We start from the raw sequence: 15,708 nt of genomic DNA on the forward strand, positions 1-15,708 counted from the left end.
TTTGTTTTATTTTTTTATTTAGTTAGCGACGTACACGCGATATCGCGTGATTGGCAATGAACGTGTTAAAAGACAGAAATTTAAGTTATGATAATTTTGCAGTTTTGAGAAATTTAATTTTCAGGAAAATTATTGATTAGAAGTTAATAATGGTGTAAACTTTACATGTAATATTATCATAATTATCCTATACACCCCCCCCCCCCAGATAGTGCATTTCAGGAATTTGATGATGATGATAGATGATATTTCTGTCTTTGAGAGCACCATTAAATGAATTATTCGATTTGGGTATCTCTGAAATTTTTTCCCTCCTTAGTACCTTTGATTTTACATTGCTTTTTTGCCATATTCATTGAAATTTTAGTTAAATAACTGAAATATTTGGTTTGATATATGAAAGTGTGATGTACTGGATGATGATGAGAGTAGCGGTTTACTGTAGTTGGTGGAGATGGAGAGTTGTAGAGTAGATGCCCTCCCTCGAGCAGTCGTTGGACTCCTTGTAGGGTTCATGTAATAATAATAATAATAATATTATTATTATTATTAATTGACATCTCCAGGGAGTCCAAAGACTCATCAAGGGAGGGCACCTACTCCACAACACTCCCTCTCCACCAATTCACCAACAGCAACAACCTTCATCATCTACACCAACGCCATCCAACACCACCAGTATTTTCACAATCAAAAAAATCCATAGGCACGGCAGGATTTAAACCCGGAGCCTTTTGGCTGGAGAGTGGATACACTAACCACTTGGCTAACTAGGCTGGCCATCAAACCTTTTTTTTTTATTCTATCTGTATTTTCAAATTAATTATACACCAAGATTGCTCTGTTATGTTCCATTTATGCAATATATGAATAGTTTTTGTTTTGTTTTGTTTTTCTCTTGCACTTTCTAGTATACTTTTTTACATCTACGAAACTCCTATATTTGCCCTGTTAAAATAAAAAGTTCTAATCTAGTTGTAGTAGTTCTGTACTAGTGTTCTTCCTTCAATTCTATCGGATGACTTACAAATTAAATGTTGACTATGTATGTTTCTGTATAATATTCCATTTGCGCAATATAATTATAGCGTTTGAATACATATTCCCTTAGCACCATACCATATGCTTTTTCGTGATCTACAAAAGTTAAATACAGATTCTTAATATTTTCTTTTGATATGAAGTTATAATTGGATTCGCACAAGTCGTATCCTAAATCCTGTTGCAATTTTCAAGCATTCTATTACAAAATATTTCTAGCCTCTTCATGAAGCGCATGGTTGCATACATTTCACCTGAAACACACACTTGAGACATTCTTCTGTAATTCTTACAATTAGTTTTCTACTTCCATATTTGCTGATTTTTGGTGATGATGATATTTCTAACATCATTTACTCCAGCTGCTGATCCACATTTCAGGTTTCTGTTCCACTTTTCATCTTCAGGTATCAATAAGGATACCATTCGATTCACTACAACATTCTTACTGATCTTCCCTTGTTTCATTCAGCATTCTTTCAAACTAATTACTCTAGATACAGAATGTCTTTATTTCAGTTTTTACATAATGTTTATCACTCTAGTCCCCTTCACAGTACTCATTTTCGTCATTTTTGATGATTCTTGAACAGTACTCCAGGAGACTGATGAGGCCAAGGACTTGGGAGTGTTGGTGGATAGGGAGATGAAGATTAGGGGCACATTGCAAAAGTAGCTAAATCAGCTCATCAACTCTCTTGGTTGTTGAAAAATAGCTTGACGAACAGAGAAAAGCAAGTTATTGTACTTCTGTACCGAGCATTGATAAGACCTCATCTCGACTACTGTGCCCAGATTTGGTCACCTCGGTTCCTTCTTGATGGGGAGGAGGTGAGAGGATCCAGAGAAGAGTGACCAAGATGATAGCGGGTCTATGGAATAAACCATATGAGAACAGGTTGAAGATTTGTGGGTTGCAGAAATTAGTTGATAGGCGGAAAATAGGAGATATGGTAGAGACATTCAAATTGCTAAAGGGATTCTATAGGATAAATTCAGAAATTCAGAGGATATCTTTGAAATCAGGACTGGTGGTGGGAGAACTAGGGGACACCTATGGAAGCTGAGCAAGAGTGTGGTCAGCAGGGGTGTTAGAGCTGGGTTCTTTACTTTTAGAGTGGTAAATGAGTGGAATAAGCTGCCAGAGTCTGTTGTGGGTGCTATGACGGTGAGTGAGTTCAAGGCAAGGTATGATAGATACTGTGAGAATGTCGTATAGTTGTGTGGACATGATGTTTAGGGCCTCCCTCCATGAGTCTACGGACTCCCTGGAGTCGCCCATAATAATAATAATAACATATTTATTATATTGTTCGATCTCACCCTGTTTTATTCTTCTTTTTCTCAGTAATACCTATTATGTCATCTTCTCAAATTCTTCTCCACAATTCAATTTCTTTTCCGTTTATGCTCTTGACATTGATGATGCCTATCTTCAATTCTTCTGAAATTGTTTGTTCCATTAAATTACTTTTCACTGTTTATCCTCTTTCCCTAACGAAAACTATGGGGATCTTGTTTAACTGGGCAATATCCTACCGGAGTGAACTTTCATCTTGTTTTATGAACAGGTTTAGTTCTTAAATTAAGGGGATAAAAATTCCTTATTATTTTCCAGCCAGTATGCGAAACTTTAAGATCGAAAACTACGATCTAAGAGTTTCATGCGAAGAACTATCGGCGAATCCAAGCGTAAGTGACCACTTGGTAGTACCATACCAAGTCAAGGTGGGGCAAGCTTGCTCACTATCCTTGATATTTTCTCATAATGTAAAAACACAGCTCCTAGGAGAAGTAACACTGTCATTACATTATGAGGAGAGGTCACTACCTCTCCTCATAATGTGTGGTACTACCAAGTGGTCACTTACGCTTGGATTCGCCAATAGTTCTTCGGCATGAAACTCTTAGATCGTAGTTTTCGATCTTAAAGTTTCGCATACTGGCTGGAAAATAATAAGGGATTTTTATCCCCTTAATTTAATTAACTTCGCCAGAAAAAATAGCCGTTTGGCTTTTAACTTAGTTATATAATATATAATATTATATATGGGCACAACTGTCTGGCATTCATATAGTGAAGGTATGTAAGTTCTTTTCACTTAAACTTTGATATCATCCAGGTCTACCTACTCACTCTCACTGATGAGACCTCAAAAAACGTTGAAACCGGTCTGGGTAGTGACCTCTCCTCATAATGTAATGATAGTATTACATCTCCTAGGAGCTGTGTGTTTACATTATGAGAAAATATCAACGATAGTGAGCGAACTTGCTCTACCTATGCTTCGAGTTGCCTTGGTGTGGTACTACCAAGTGGTCACTTACGCTTGATTTCGCCGATAGTTCTTCGGCATGAAACTCTTAGATCGTAGTTTTCGATCTTATAGTTTCGCATACTGGCTGTAAAATAATAAGGATTTTTATCCCCTTAATTTAATTAACTTCTCCAGAAAAAATAGCCTTTTGGCTTTTCATCTCAGGTTTAGTTCTTGTTTAAGTCAAATGCACAATATAGTTTGATATGCTAAATTTCAAATTGCAAATATCCATTGTTCACAACTGACATGGTTCTGAAAATAAGCATATCAATTGTTTTGCATGATTTAGGGTTTTTCTGGAAGAAGAGACACAAATGTACCTTGTTTTCTTTCGATGCTCCGGTGTTCGCATCGCGCGCGCATGTACGCACGCACGCACGTTATATACATATATTCAATTTCATAATTGTATGCTGAACTAGGAGTTTTAACTTTCCCTTTCACTTTCAGCTTTCATATAGGTTTAAGATGTAATTCATATAATATAATAATGTTAAATCATCTGAACAAGTTAAATCCAAAAGAATTATAGCGCGCCATCTATCTATGTGTTTATTATTTGCGTCAGATATGTCAGAATGACAAGGTTTCGTTCGAAGAGACTAGTGTGATTTCTTTTTTTTTTTTTTTTAATTATGATGGATAGACAAGCCGCTGTCTTCCTTATGTTAATTATGTGTAAAGTTATTGTTCTCTGTCCTTATTGCTGATTGATAATTTTCTGCTGTTTAGCATGTAGTGTAAATTGACATTTTATATCCCAGTGAAAGTTCATCTTTGTCGTTTGTGTGGTTTGCAATGGGGAGTAAAAAGCACAAGAAGCACCATAAATCGGAAAAGAAAGAAGCTACATGTGATGGTACAGTTCCTTTGAATTTTAATTTGTTTAGCGTATTTTGCGATTCAGTAATCGTATTAATTGCAGTGTAATTTAATTATGTCGAAATTTCTTTTGGTGTTAATGTGAAACAAGCACGCCAGATTGATGCTCTCATCTGCGGGCAACTAGTTGAAACGTCTCCCGCAACTTTACCTCGTGGGATTTTCTGAACTTTTTCAGCTAGTACTGAGATGAATTTCCCGCTCATTGATGTGCTGGTTAGCGTTCCTCAGACTAGCCACTGTTACTCTTATTGTAATTCTTCTCTTTTCCGAATTCGTTTGATATTAACAGTTTATCACAAAATGGGAACTTGCAGTTATTCGCTGTTATAAATTATTTCATCTAAGAACACGAGCAGTCGTATTTTTTAATTAAGTTTACGTTTAGTGCACAGTGTGTTATTCTAGTTGAATTCCCTTTGCGCATTTTTGGATGCTGTCTCTCTCTCTGTGGTAGCCTTAACCTGCTTTAGACGAATGAGGATGATTCTGTCTTTGGCAGCAGTGTTGATAAGGCAATTGCATTTAAAGACTATTTGCTACTTTGATATTATCGTGTGTTGTTGCACGGCCGCAGAATTTCTCCCTCGTTATTATGATTATATAAATATTTAGATAGTTAAAAATATAATAGGAAGATTCCAAGATTCTGTAGAGCATTAGCTATTTATTGTCATCTGACTAAACTTAATGTGTCTATTCGTACCGAATATCGAGTGCTTAAATTTTATAAGTATTCAATTAAAAAAAAAACTTTAATTGAAATTTTTTATAATAAGATAATAGTTAAATTATATTTCGAAGTTTTTTCTCATTCTTCTCTAAATGGCATGAACGGGGGGGGGGGGGAATCAAACCTTTAACGTAGGATGGAAACATTTATTATTTGCTTCTGAAAATATTAAAGTAGGGGCTAGATAACTGCAAGATTACCAATAGATGCTTTACATGTCTTGTATATGGAGATTCAAAGCATGGATTTTTGGCATTAGGCAGCATTTCATATTTACTTCATTAATTCAGCTGATGAAAGTTATAATCTATTTTCATTAAAAAACAAACAAAAAAAACAACAGAATGATTCCTACTGGATTATGTTATTTCAACACTGAACAGAGATTTTCACATGTAATGCCTTCACATGGCTTATCTGAGAACAGTGGTCATACTTTTTGGGGAGCCCTCTTAGTCATATTCTACATTAACCATGTGTAAAGGCTTAAGTGCTGGGAGAAATTCATATTAGAGGAGTGAAACAGCCCTGAGAAAGGATTCAAAATAATATTTAAATATATAAATAACAAATCCAATTCCCCTCCATCCCCGAGACCTTTAGTAAATGTTGGTACTAATGTACTATAGGTTGATCAACAAAACTTGTGTATAGGCTCAACATAAAAAGAAAAAATTATACAGATTCCCATGCTAGAAATGAGCAAAATAGTTACAAGCCCTTTCACTTCTCATACCACATTCTATGTGAAAAAAAAAAAAAAAACTCCAGTTTAAAACTTCTATTGAGAATTCAATATTAAATGTAAACAAGTAAATCAAATGTTAAAAAGTTCATCCTTTCCTAACCCACTACCCCATATGCAGTACTAATGTACTATAGGTTGATCAACCAATCTCTCATTTATGGGCTCAACATAAAAAAAAAAATTTAGTTAGCTTTGATATCACCTCACTGTTCACTAGTATTCCCTTAAATGACACCTTATTACTTAAAAAAAAAAAAAAAAGTTTTTCCTCATGTTATCACAGATTGCTTTTCTTTTGCTCTCCAGTCTGGATATTTCTCTTGGAAGCATAACATTTATAAACAGATAGATGGTACTTCAATAGATTCTCCTCTCTTACCCCCTTCCCTTGCCAATTTTTTAATGGAATATTTTGAAAAGCAGGCTCTTGACTCAGCCTTTCTCAGACCTTTTATCTGGTTAAGATATCTGATAATCTCTGTTTGGTCTCATGGCCCAGACATTACTCTTTCCTCTCTCACCTCAACAGTCTTCACCCTAGAATCCAGTTTACTATAGAAAAGGAAACTGATAATAGCCTTTGTAGACACCTTGTGTCTACAAAGGCTATTGAGTGCTCAATAAATATCAGCTATGTACTGTATGTAAACCTTATGTCAAATTGACAACTCTCATCCATTCACCTAAGAACAAACTCTCTTCTTTATCAAAGGGCTTACTGTGGACAGACAGGAAGAACTGTTGACATCTGCCTTGGTGAACATAAAAAATACGTCCGGCACTATTGTTATGGCAAGTCAGGTCTAGAAGACTATGCCTTAGATATCACTTCACACAGGATCATTTGGAAGAAAACATAAGTGCTACACAGAAGTTATAAGTCAAAGAGATTGTTTTTGGAATCAGCAGAAACTTTAAAACATACTCCAAAACTCAACAAGTATGGCTGTATACATTTACCAAAAATCTGGAGACAGTCATTTTAAGATCTAATTGACATTTATTTCCTCTGTTTTTCCAATATAGATGGTTCCTAATTAGGACTTTAGTTCCTTGTGTTGTCCATTACAATTTTTTTAAACTAGTCCCACTGTTTTACCAAATTGCTATTTTGCATACTGTGACAAACTGTTTTTGTGCTCTGAAGATGTTGGATATAATACCAGAGAAATATCAGCAAATAAGTTAATATTATTTTCTTATAATTTTGTGTTGTCATAATACCATGAAAATAAATAACAGTTTTCAGTATATGGGAAATCCACTCACACAGGCAAATATATTCACAAACTTTCCTATCCCCCCCCCTCAACAATACGATATCAGCAAGAAACTAACCAATAGAGCCTATAACTTTTGTTCCAGTGAGTCCTCTCTTGCAGCAGAACTTAATCATATAACCAAGCTTTCTTATCTAATGGCTGCAGTTCTCACAGTATCAAAAAAAGAATCAGTTCTGCTTCCAGTCTTCAACCTTCTCTTCAGAAAGATTTTTGTAATGCTATCATCATCCTCTATGTCTGAGGCACTTCCAAAAAATTAGCCAGAATCTTAAAAGAAATACAACCTCTGCATGCTTTCAAGCTCCACTTGAAACTATCTACCTTTATCTGCTCTGCTAAAGACCAAATCCCTTCTCTCTCTCTCTCTCAGTTCCTGGAGTATAGAACTATATACTTATATAGTTCCATACTCCAGGAACAGAGAGAGAGAAGGAATTTGAGCAGAATCAAGGACCGGAAGCAGAATTGATTCTTTTTTTGATTCTGTGAGAACTGCAGCCATTAGATAAGAAAGCTTGGTATATGATTAAGTTCTGCTGCAAGAAAGGAATCATTGGAACAAAAGTTATAGGCTCTATTGGTTAGTGTCTTGCTGATATCGTAAGGGGGTGGAGAGGATGGGAAAGTTTGTGAATGTATTTGCCTGTGTGAGTGGTAGATATGGAGTTGATCTACTATGGTTCATCCATAGTAGATCAACTCCATAGTTGATTTACTATGGACGAACAGGAAGATTAGCCAACATCTACATGGAAGAACATAATTGAGATGAGAACATGACTGAGATGAAATATTTCAATAATTAAATATTATTTTTCATCCTTTCTCAGTACTGTTTCCCTCCATTAAGCCTCTAACATGAGTTCTGCATTAACATTTGGACATTTCTGTAGCTGCATTGTAGCAACTTACCCACACATGACATTGATGTTCTGTAGGTATTGCAACCTCTCGTGCAATACCTACAGAACATGGCATCATCTTACAAAATAAGATATTTATAGGCTATTTGAAGATAAAATCCTGACAAATCTTTATCATTAACACATTATTTTAAGATAATAAACTGAATTTTTTTTCCCTTTTCAATTTAGCTAATAATATAATTCATTATGTAAAAGTTCAGAACACCAGCCTTCTTCCCAATAACTGAAATCTTAGTGAAACCATATGACTGACATCACTGAATGTATGCCAGTCATATGATATGCCATCATTCAGAATAATAGAAACAACTGTGTGGATAAATAAAAAAATACCAAATTTCAAAAAATAACAAATAAAGTAAAAACACTACCAAAAATGCCACATGTTGTACATTGCAGACACATAAACCAGAAATAAAAATAACATGACAATATTAAAAATGCACATAACAAAAATAAACATGATGAAATAAAAATAACACACACAGCAAACATATCACAAACATATTACCTATAACAGAATCACTTATAAAAAGCAGATGACAACAAATGTTTCATGATATTTGTGTGTGTGTGTGTGTCCATGTAAAATGTTGACTGGAGAAACAGGACAAGAATCAGCAGAAATACCTGCAGTACCTTCAGCATCAAGTTGACTCCCAGAAGAAAAACAGAAGAATGTATAGAATGTAACATAAAAATACCAGGATAACTGGAAATCAAAAAGGGATAAAGATTAATTTTTCAAAAATTTCCTTTCATATAATTTATTAGTGGAATTTGCAGAATGTAGAAAATGTAAAGCACAGTTAGAAATATACAAAGAAAACCTAAAAGAAACTTTAGAAATTTTCTGCTAACAGAACTGTCAGTGGAAAATAAACACTGACAGTGGTTGAAAAAGAGTAAAAAGAACATAACACTACACAACTAACTTCAGATAAAACAAACATCTAATCTTGCAAACAACTCAATCAAAAGATTAAACAAAATGAACAGACAACACCATGGGATAACCAATATAAAAATTCTGCTACCACATACACTACTACAAAGAAATGAACTGCTCTTTGGCTTGTTGGTACCTGCATTTCTGGTATTCCTGGGATTTTCCTACTGAACATTCCAGATTAGATTTATGCAAGCATACTTGCATAAATCTTATCTGTCAGATTATTAATAGTAAGAAAATTGTTGACAGGGAAACTTAGAGAAGAACACGATGGGGTCTGGCCAATTATAGAGTAGGATCAGATTTTGAATTTAAGATAAATATTTCATATGCCATGAATCTATATTTTAGTCCTACAGATCTGGAAAAGGGTAGACAACATGCCAAGAGAAAAACTTCAAAATACTTCAATATATATATATATATATGTCTGGAATACATAAAAAAATATGAAAGTGTAAATGCCACATTGTATAGAAATACACAGTATATTTGAGTTGTAAAAATAATTAAAATTGAAGGAAGTTAGTCTGACATAAAAATCAGGTGTGAGACAAAGGTGCACACTATATTCACTCTTATTCATCATCTATATGGATTGCATTATGCTGGAAAGGGGACTTTAAGCATGATATCAAATTTAGAGATGATAAGATCAGTTGTTTATGCAGATATTATTATTACATGACACTACCAGATAATGATATACTCTTAAATAAATCCACCACAGATCTCTAGATTCCTTAACTAAATTGAATAACTGCTGTAAACAAATTTGATATGGAACTCAGTAATAAAAAGACAATGCCTATGAAAATAGGCAAGCACATAGAAAACATCAGTTGCATTCTGAATAGAGAACCTGTTGAACAGCTAATGTATTTTAGCTTTTTTAGCATAATTTTAAGTTAAGATGTCAAATTAAATATGGGGTAGATAATAGAATTAGCAAAGCCAGTGTAGTAAGGAGGCAGCTAAATAATTTATATGGAATAAGAGAGAGAGGAGTCAAAACACTAAAGTTGCTCTATACAAGACACTGTTCAAACTGAGGGGGGGGGGTATGTTCCAGGTGTGCAGTGCTCACCCACAGAAATAACAATATCACTGATGTTATATTTTTCCATTTATTCCTGTTAAAGACTCTCCTAATTGTTTTCTGGCTTTCGTGTGATTCTTAAACTTAAACACAATATACATGGTTCATTAAGAGGACGCTTTTCAACGCATGAACATTGCATCATATTTGCCTTAATAGCCCCGGTGTGTGGTCACAAATGTGGACATCTTTTAGTGCTTTGAATAGACGTACAGATGGTGCAACTGGTCAAATTCTGTTTCAGTTGTTTTAAATCACCTAGAAGGGGAGACAGGTTGTGCTGAGACAATATCACTCAGAAATCAGTGGCTTTGATTGGTTATTGTGTCAAAAAATCCAATTGAACATTGTCATTTGTCATGAGTTGCTATTTTTGTTTTCTCAGTTTTATCTGTTTTGTCTGTGTGAAGTGTATATGGACAACTTAACATAGACACGTTTTTTTAATATATAATTTTCTTTAAATAATTTATAACTTTTTTACCCATATTTACAATGGGAAGCAGTGTTGACGTCCTGCTTTCTGCCAGAACTTTTGTGGATTGTATTTTAGTCAAAGGAGGTTGGAACTTGTGTATTAATAAGTAAAACAAGTTCTTTCAGCCTTTCTTTGGGTCAATCCAGAAAAATAATAATTTCTCAGTTGATTACTTTTTCCGATTTATGTGGGTATTCCCAATTCCCAAACGTATCCACCCAAGGTTTTGGATATAACCTATCCAGCGAGTCCTTGGCCTTCCACATGGCCTCCCACCCTCTGGCTTGGCAAAGAGGGCCTGCTGAGGGAGCCTCTCTTGTGGCATTCTGACCAGGTGCCCGTACCAACGTAGCTGTGATCTCTCAACACAGAGAAGCAGCGGTTGAGTATTGAGGGCTTCCCGAATTGCAGAGGTTCTGACTCTGTCGAGTCTTGTTAGCCCCGCAACCCCTCGAAGGAACCTCATTTCAGCCTAATGGATTCGTGTCCGCATTCTTTCAGTCATTACCCAACTTTCATGATCATAGGTGAGGATGGGGACATAGACTGTATTGAAGACAGCCAGCCAGCCAGCTTTGCCTTCTGGCTTAACTCCTGCTTCAATACTACCGAACGGCCAATCTCCTGCAATATTGAGCTTGCTAAGCCAATTCAAGTATCTTGCTCTACATCCCATTTTCCATCATTCGTGAATATGGACCCAAGGTATTTAAACTTCTCCACCTGCCTCAATGGGACTCCACTTGTCTACAAACCTATCCAGGGTCCGCTAGAGGTCATCTGTGGAAGAACTAAGCAGAACTAGGTCATCTGCAAAAAGTAGACGTCCAATGCTACATCTTCCAATTCTGACACACTCACTGCCTCAGCTGTGCCTATCAATCCAGTCCATAAATATTATGAAAAGGAGGGGTGACAGAACACACCCTTGGCGGAGGCCAACGGAGACTGTGAAAGGTTCAGACAAAGGTGGCTTATAAATATTCGTAATTGTAATATCTTGAACTTTTATCACTACTGTATGTATGTGATTAAATAATTTATCTTCAGTATTTTGAGATAGACTAAGAAAAACTTCTTTAAGACGATTTTGCACGTACGTTGCTATTCCATATACTTTATGATAAGTTGCACCAATACCAGTGTAACCTGGAATGTGAGCTGTTCAGTATCAGCAGCATGTGTTTCCTGGACAGCAGTCGCATCAGCATTGTTGGGTAACAATAATTTCAATAAATAATCTCATTTGGCTTTAAGGGGATAAAAATCCCTTGTTGTTTTATAGCCAGTAAGCGAAACTTAAGATCGAGAATTACGATCTATGAGTTTCATGCCGAAAAACTATCGGCGAAGGCAATTCGAAGCAAAGGTGGAGCAAGATCCCTCACTATTCTTGATATTTTCTCATAATGTAAAACACAACAAGGGATTTTTATCCCCTTAATTTCTATTAAGGTTGCCAGAAAACTAGCCGTTTGGCTTTTTATCTTAACTATAAATATTAATACACCTTTATGGCATTCGTATAGTGAAGGTTCTTTTCACTAAGCTTTGATATCTTCCAGGTCTACCTACTCACCGATGAGACCTCAAAAAAGGTTGAAACAGGTCTGGGTAGTGACCTCTCCTCATAATGTAATGACAGTATTACATCTCCTAGGAGCTGTGTTTTACATTATGAGAAAATATCAAGAATAGTGAGGGAGCTTGCTCCACCTTTGCTTCGAATTGCCTTCGCCAATAGTTTTTCGGCATGAAACTCATAGATCGTAGTTCTCGATCTTAAGTTTCGCTAACTGGCTATAAAACAACAAGGGATATTTATCACCTTAATTTCTATTAAGGTTGCCATTTGGCTTTTTATCTTAACTCATTTGGCTTTGCTAATAGATTTAGTATTTAATTGACAAATACATAGTGTAGGGAAATGTTTCTAAATTCTGGTTTCTGCAAGTCACTGTATTCAGTAGATATCATGAAATTGGCCAGGAGATTCTTAGGATGGACTGGCTGCCTATCGCTGTTGCTCATTTGACACCACCCAGGGAACACGTATAGTTTAAGGATTGCTATGGACGTGAGCAACTTTGTCCCTCTCTTAGATAATAAAATACTATGAATCTCTTTTACAACATACAAGATTAGTTTTATTAAAAAATTTTTTTAATCCTCCAACATCGTAGTACTAGGAAATAACTACAATTACAACAAGATTGCGTGATTGCGAATTTATCATCAGTAGCCCTGACAGATGAAGCTGTTAGTGCATTGTTGAGGTCATAACTTTGCTATTACTCTGAGGCAAGTTCGAAAAGCTAAAATAATGGCTTCCGTTGAACAGGGAATATACGACCTGCCTCCAGCAACAGTCAGTAACATTCGTTTAGATGTGGCCGACATCTTAATCCATTCCAAGCCTCCTAAAAACAATATCCCATAAAAGGAAATCAGTGCTTTAAAAGAACTATAGTGATGACCATATTGTTATAATTAAAGCAGACAAAGGTAATGCAACGGTGGTGATGAATTTAGCTGAATATGAAAGCAAAATGCACATACTTTTACAAGATCAGGCTACATACCAAATCATAGATTGTGATCTCAAAAGAATAAAGTTTGCAAATTATTGAAAAAAGTGACTTCCTAGCCAAAAGAAACAGTTAACAAACTCAAGCCTTTTCATGTTAAAATCATAGATTGTGATTGTACTAACTCTCAAAAGAATAAAGTTGGCAAATTATTGAAAAAAGTCACTTCCTGTCCAAAAGAAACAGTTAACTCAAGCCTTTTCATGTTAAAACAACTAGAATATATGGAGCACCTAAAATTCACAAACAAGATACACCCCTATGCTCTATTGTGATAGATAGACAGTCCCACATACAAACTTGCTAAACATTTAGCTAAATTACTTGCCATCCTCACCAATAATTCTCTCTCCTTTCTTAAAAGTTCTGTTCACTTAAAAAGTATTTTTAGAAAACTATATCGTAAAACTTTCCAACATAATGATTAGTTTGATATTACTTCACTATTTACAAATGTACCGTTAATTGAAACCCTTGATTTAGAATATGTTCTATGAATACAGCCACTCTCAAACCATTGGTTTGGGAGTGGCTCCCAACATAGCGTAGGGGAACTCCCTATGCTATGCTACATAGTCCAGACACATTGGATACATTTTTAGGATATTTAAATAGCCAACATCCTAAAATCCACTTCACAACAGAAACAGGAATCTAATGACTGTCTGCCCTTCCTGGATTCATAATCACACAGCTTCCAGATGGTTCCTTATCTTTTTTTCTTTTTATAGAAAACCCACATACGCAGGGAGATAATAAATTTAGTTTAATCCTTTATCCAAGTGTGAGCAAACAAAGTTTGCGCCTGAAAGTATCTTCAGGACTGGGGTAAGGTGGTACAGCACTGGGAAACTCGTTGCAAAGGTGGAGCAAGATAACATCACTCCTCTCTCAGTATCTCCCATAATGCAAAACATATCTCCTTGCAGATATGTATGATGTTATGCATTAAGGGAAGGGCCACTATCCAGACTAGTTTCGACCTTTATTGAGGTCTCTTCAGTGGGGAGCCAGGCCCAGAGAGTAGTGGTGTTAGCTTGCTCCACCTTTGCAACGAGTTTCCCGGTGTTGTACCACCATACCCCAGTCCTGAAGATACTTTCAGGCGCAAACTTTGTTTGCTCACACTTGGATAAAGGATTAAACTAAATTTATTATAGTCTAACCAAGTGAAAAATAAACTTTCAACACAGGGAGATATTTGCACAAACAGTCACACCATCATCCAGCTCAACAGTATGATATCCTAAAAACACTAATTCACAGAGCTAGAGCTATCTGTCCCAATGACATTCTCTTACTGCTAACTCAATCACTTGTGTCACACCTTCTTAGCCAATGGCTATAATCTCCATAGGATAGGAAAAAAATACTAAATGCTCCCCAGAAATCCCATCCATTGCCTACTGCACAAGACTACAGCAAAACTGTTACTATCCAATACATTCAAGGCACTTCGGAAAATATATCTAGAGTGCTTAATAAATATTAGCTATTCACCATATTTAAACCTTATGCAAATTGGTAACTCTCATCTGTTCACCTAAGGACAAACTTTCTTTATCACATCCAGGAATTTATGAAGTATCCTGTTCTTGTGACTTGGCTTGCTATGGTGGACAGACAGGAGGAACTGTTAACATCTGCCTTGGTGAACATATTTTATTCTTCATATATTAGTTTTATACACTTCAGTAATGCCCTAGAATTTGGGTAAAGAGCCAATGACATTGTATAAAAAAGGGGCACTCCTAAAGGAAAGTAGGCTATATTAGCCATTAAAATAATACATCCGGCACCATCATTATGGCAAGTCAGGTCTAGCAGACCATGCCTTGGATATCCCTTCACACAGGATCAAATGGAAAAAAAAACGAAAGTGCTACACAGAAGTCATAAGTCAGAGAGATTGTTTTTGGAATCAAAACCTCAACAAGCATGGCTGTATAAATTTACTAAAAATCTGGGAGACAGTCATTTTAAGATCTAATTAATATTTGTTTTCTCTCTTTTTCGAACATAGATGTTGCCTGATTAGGACTTTAGTTCCTTGTGTTGTCTGTTACAATTTTTCAACCTAATCCCACTGTTATATCAAATTATTGTTGTTGTTTTGTGTACTGTGAAAAACTGTTTTTGTGCTCTGAAATGCTGAATATAATACCAGTGAAAAATCAGAAAATAAGTCAATAAATATTAATTATTTTCTTATCATTCTATATTGTCATCAATACCATGAAAATAAATTAGCACATACAATAGTGAGCCTCCATAGCTCAGTTAGTATAGATGAAGCCCTTTGGTCGGAAAGACCTTGGTTCAATTCCCTTCAGAGACGTGAGGAACCTTTATGTGGTCTTTTTCAACTAAAGGTGAGTTAGCCAGTCTCATATGGAGGTAGGGGAACTCCCTGGAAACTTGAGTTTTTTGTACCCCAGAACAAGCCAACCGGCACTGTGAACTCGCATGGATTACAGTCATGAATACGTCCCAGCCATATGCTGGTCTCAAGGCCGGATTAAATTGGGAGTTGGGAAAAGCAATGGTGAATTACCCTGTAAAAATCTCACCAGGAATTCTTTGTTGGCAATGCCCATAAAGGTCACCTAATAAAGGTTACCAGTTGGAAATGACTCTGAAAGGGAAAACCAGGCATA

General features: G+C 35.8%; 1 protein-coding gene across 2 annotated transcripts in view; it reads left to right on the forward strand.

Moving 5' to 3' along the window:
- The first annotated feature begins 3,944 nt into the window (after positions 1-3,944).
- Brd7-9 (Bromodomain containing 7/9) overlaps positions 3,945-15,708 on the forward strand; it is a 198,351-nt gene continuing 186,587 nt past the window's right edge. For both annotated transcript variants that reach the window (XM_090392551.1, XM_090392560.1), the window contains exon 1: positions 3,945-4,221. In XM_090392551.1, the coding sequence (XP_090248677.1) occupies positions 4,161-4,221 (61 nt within the window). In that variant the 5' untranslated portion in view covers positions 3,945-4,160. The remainder of the gene's footprint in view (positions 4,222-15,708) is intronic.

This window comes from Typopeltis vanoorti, chromosome 1 (assembly GCF_054136105.1).
Source record: "Typopeltis vanoorti isolate ZY-2024b chromosome 1, IOZ_Tvanoo_1.0, whole genome shotgun sequence".
Taxonomy (NCBI): Eukaryota; Metazoa; Arthropoda; class Arachnida; order Uropygi; family Thelyphonidae; genus Typopeltis; species Typopeltis vanoorti.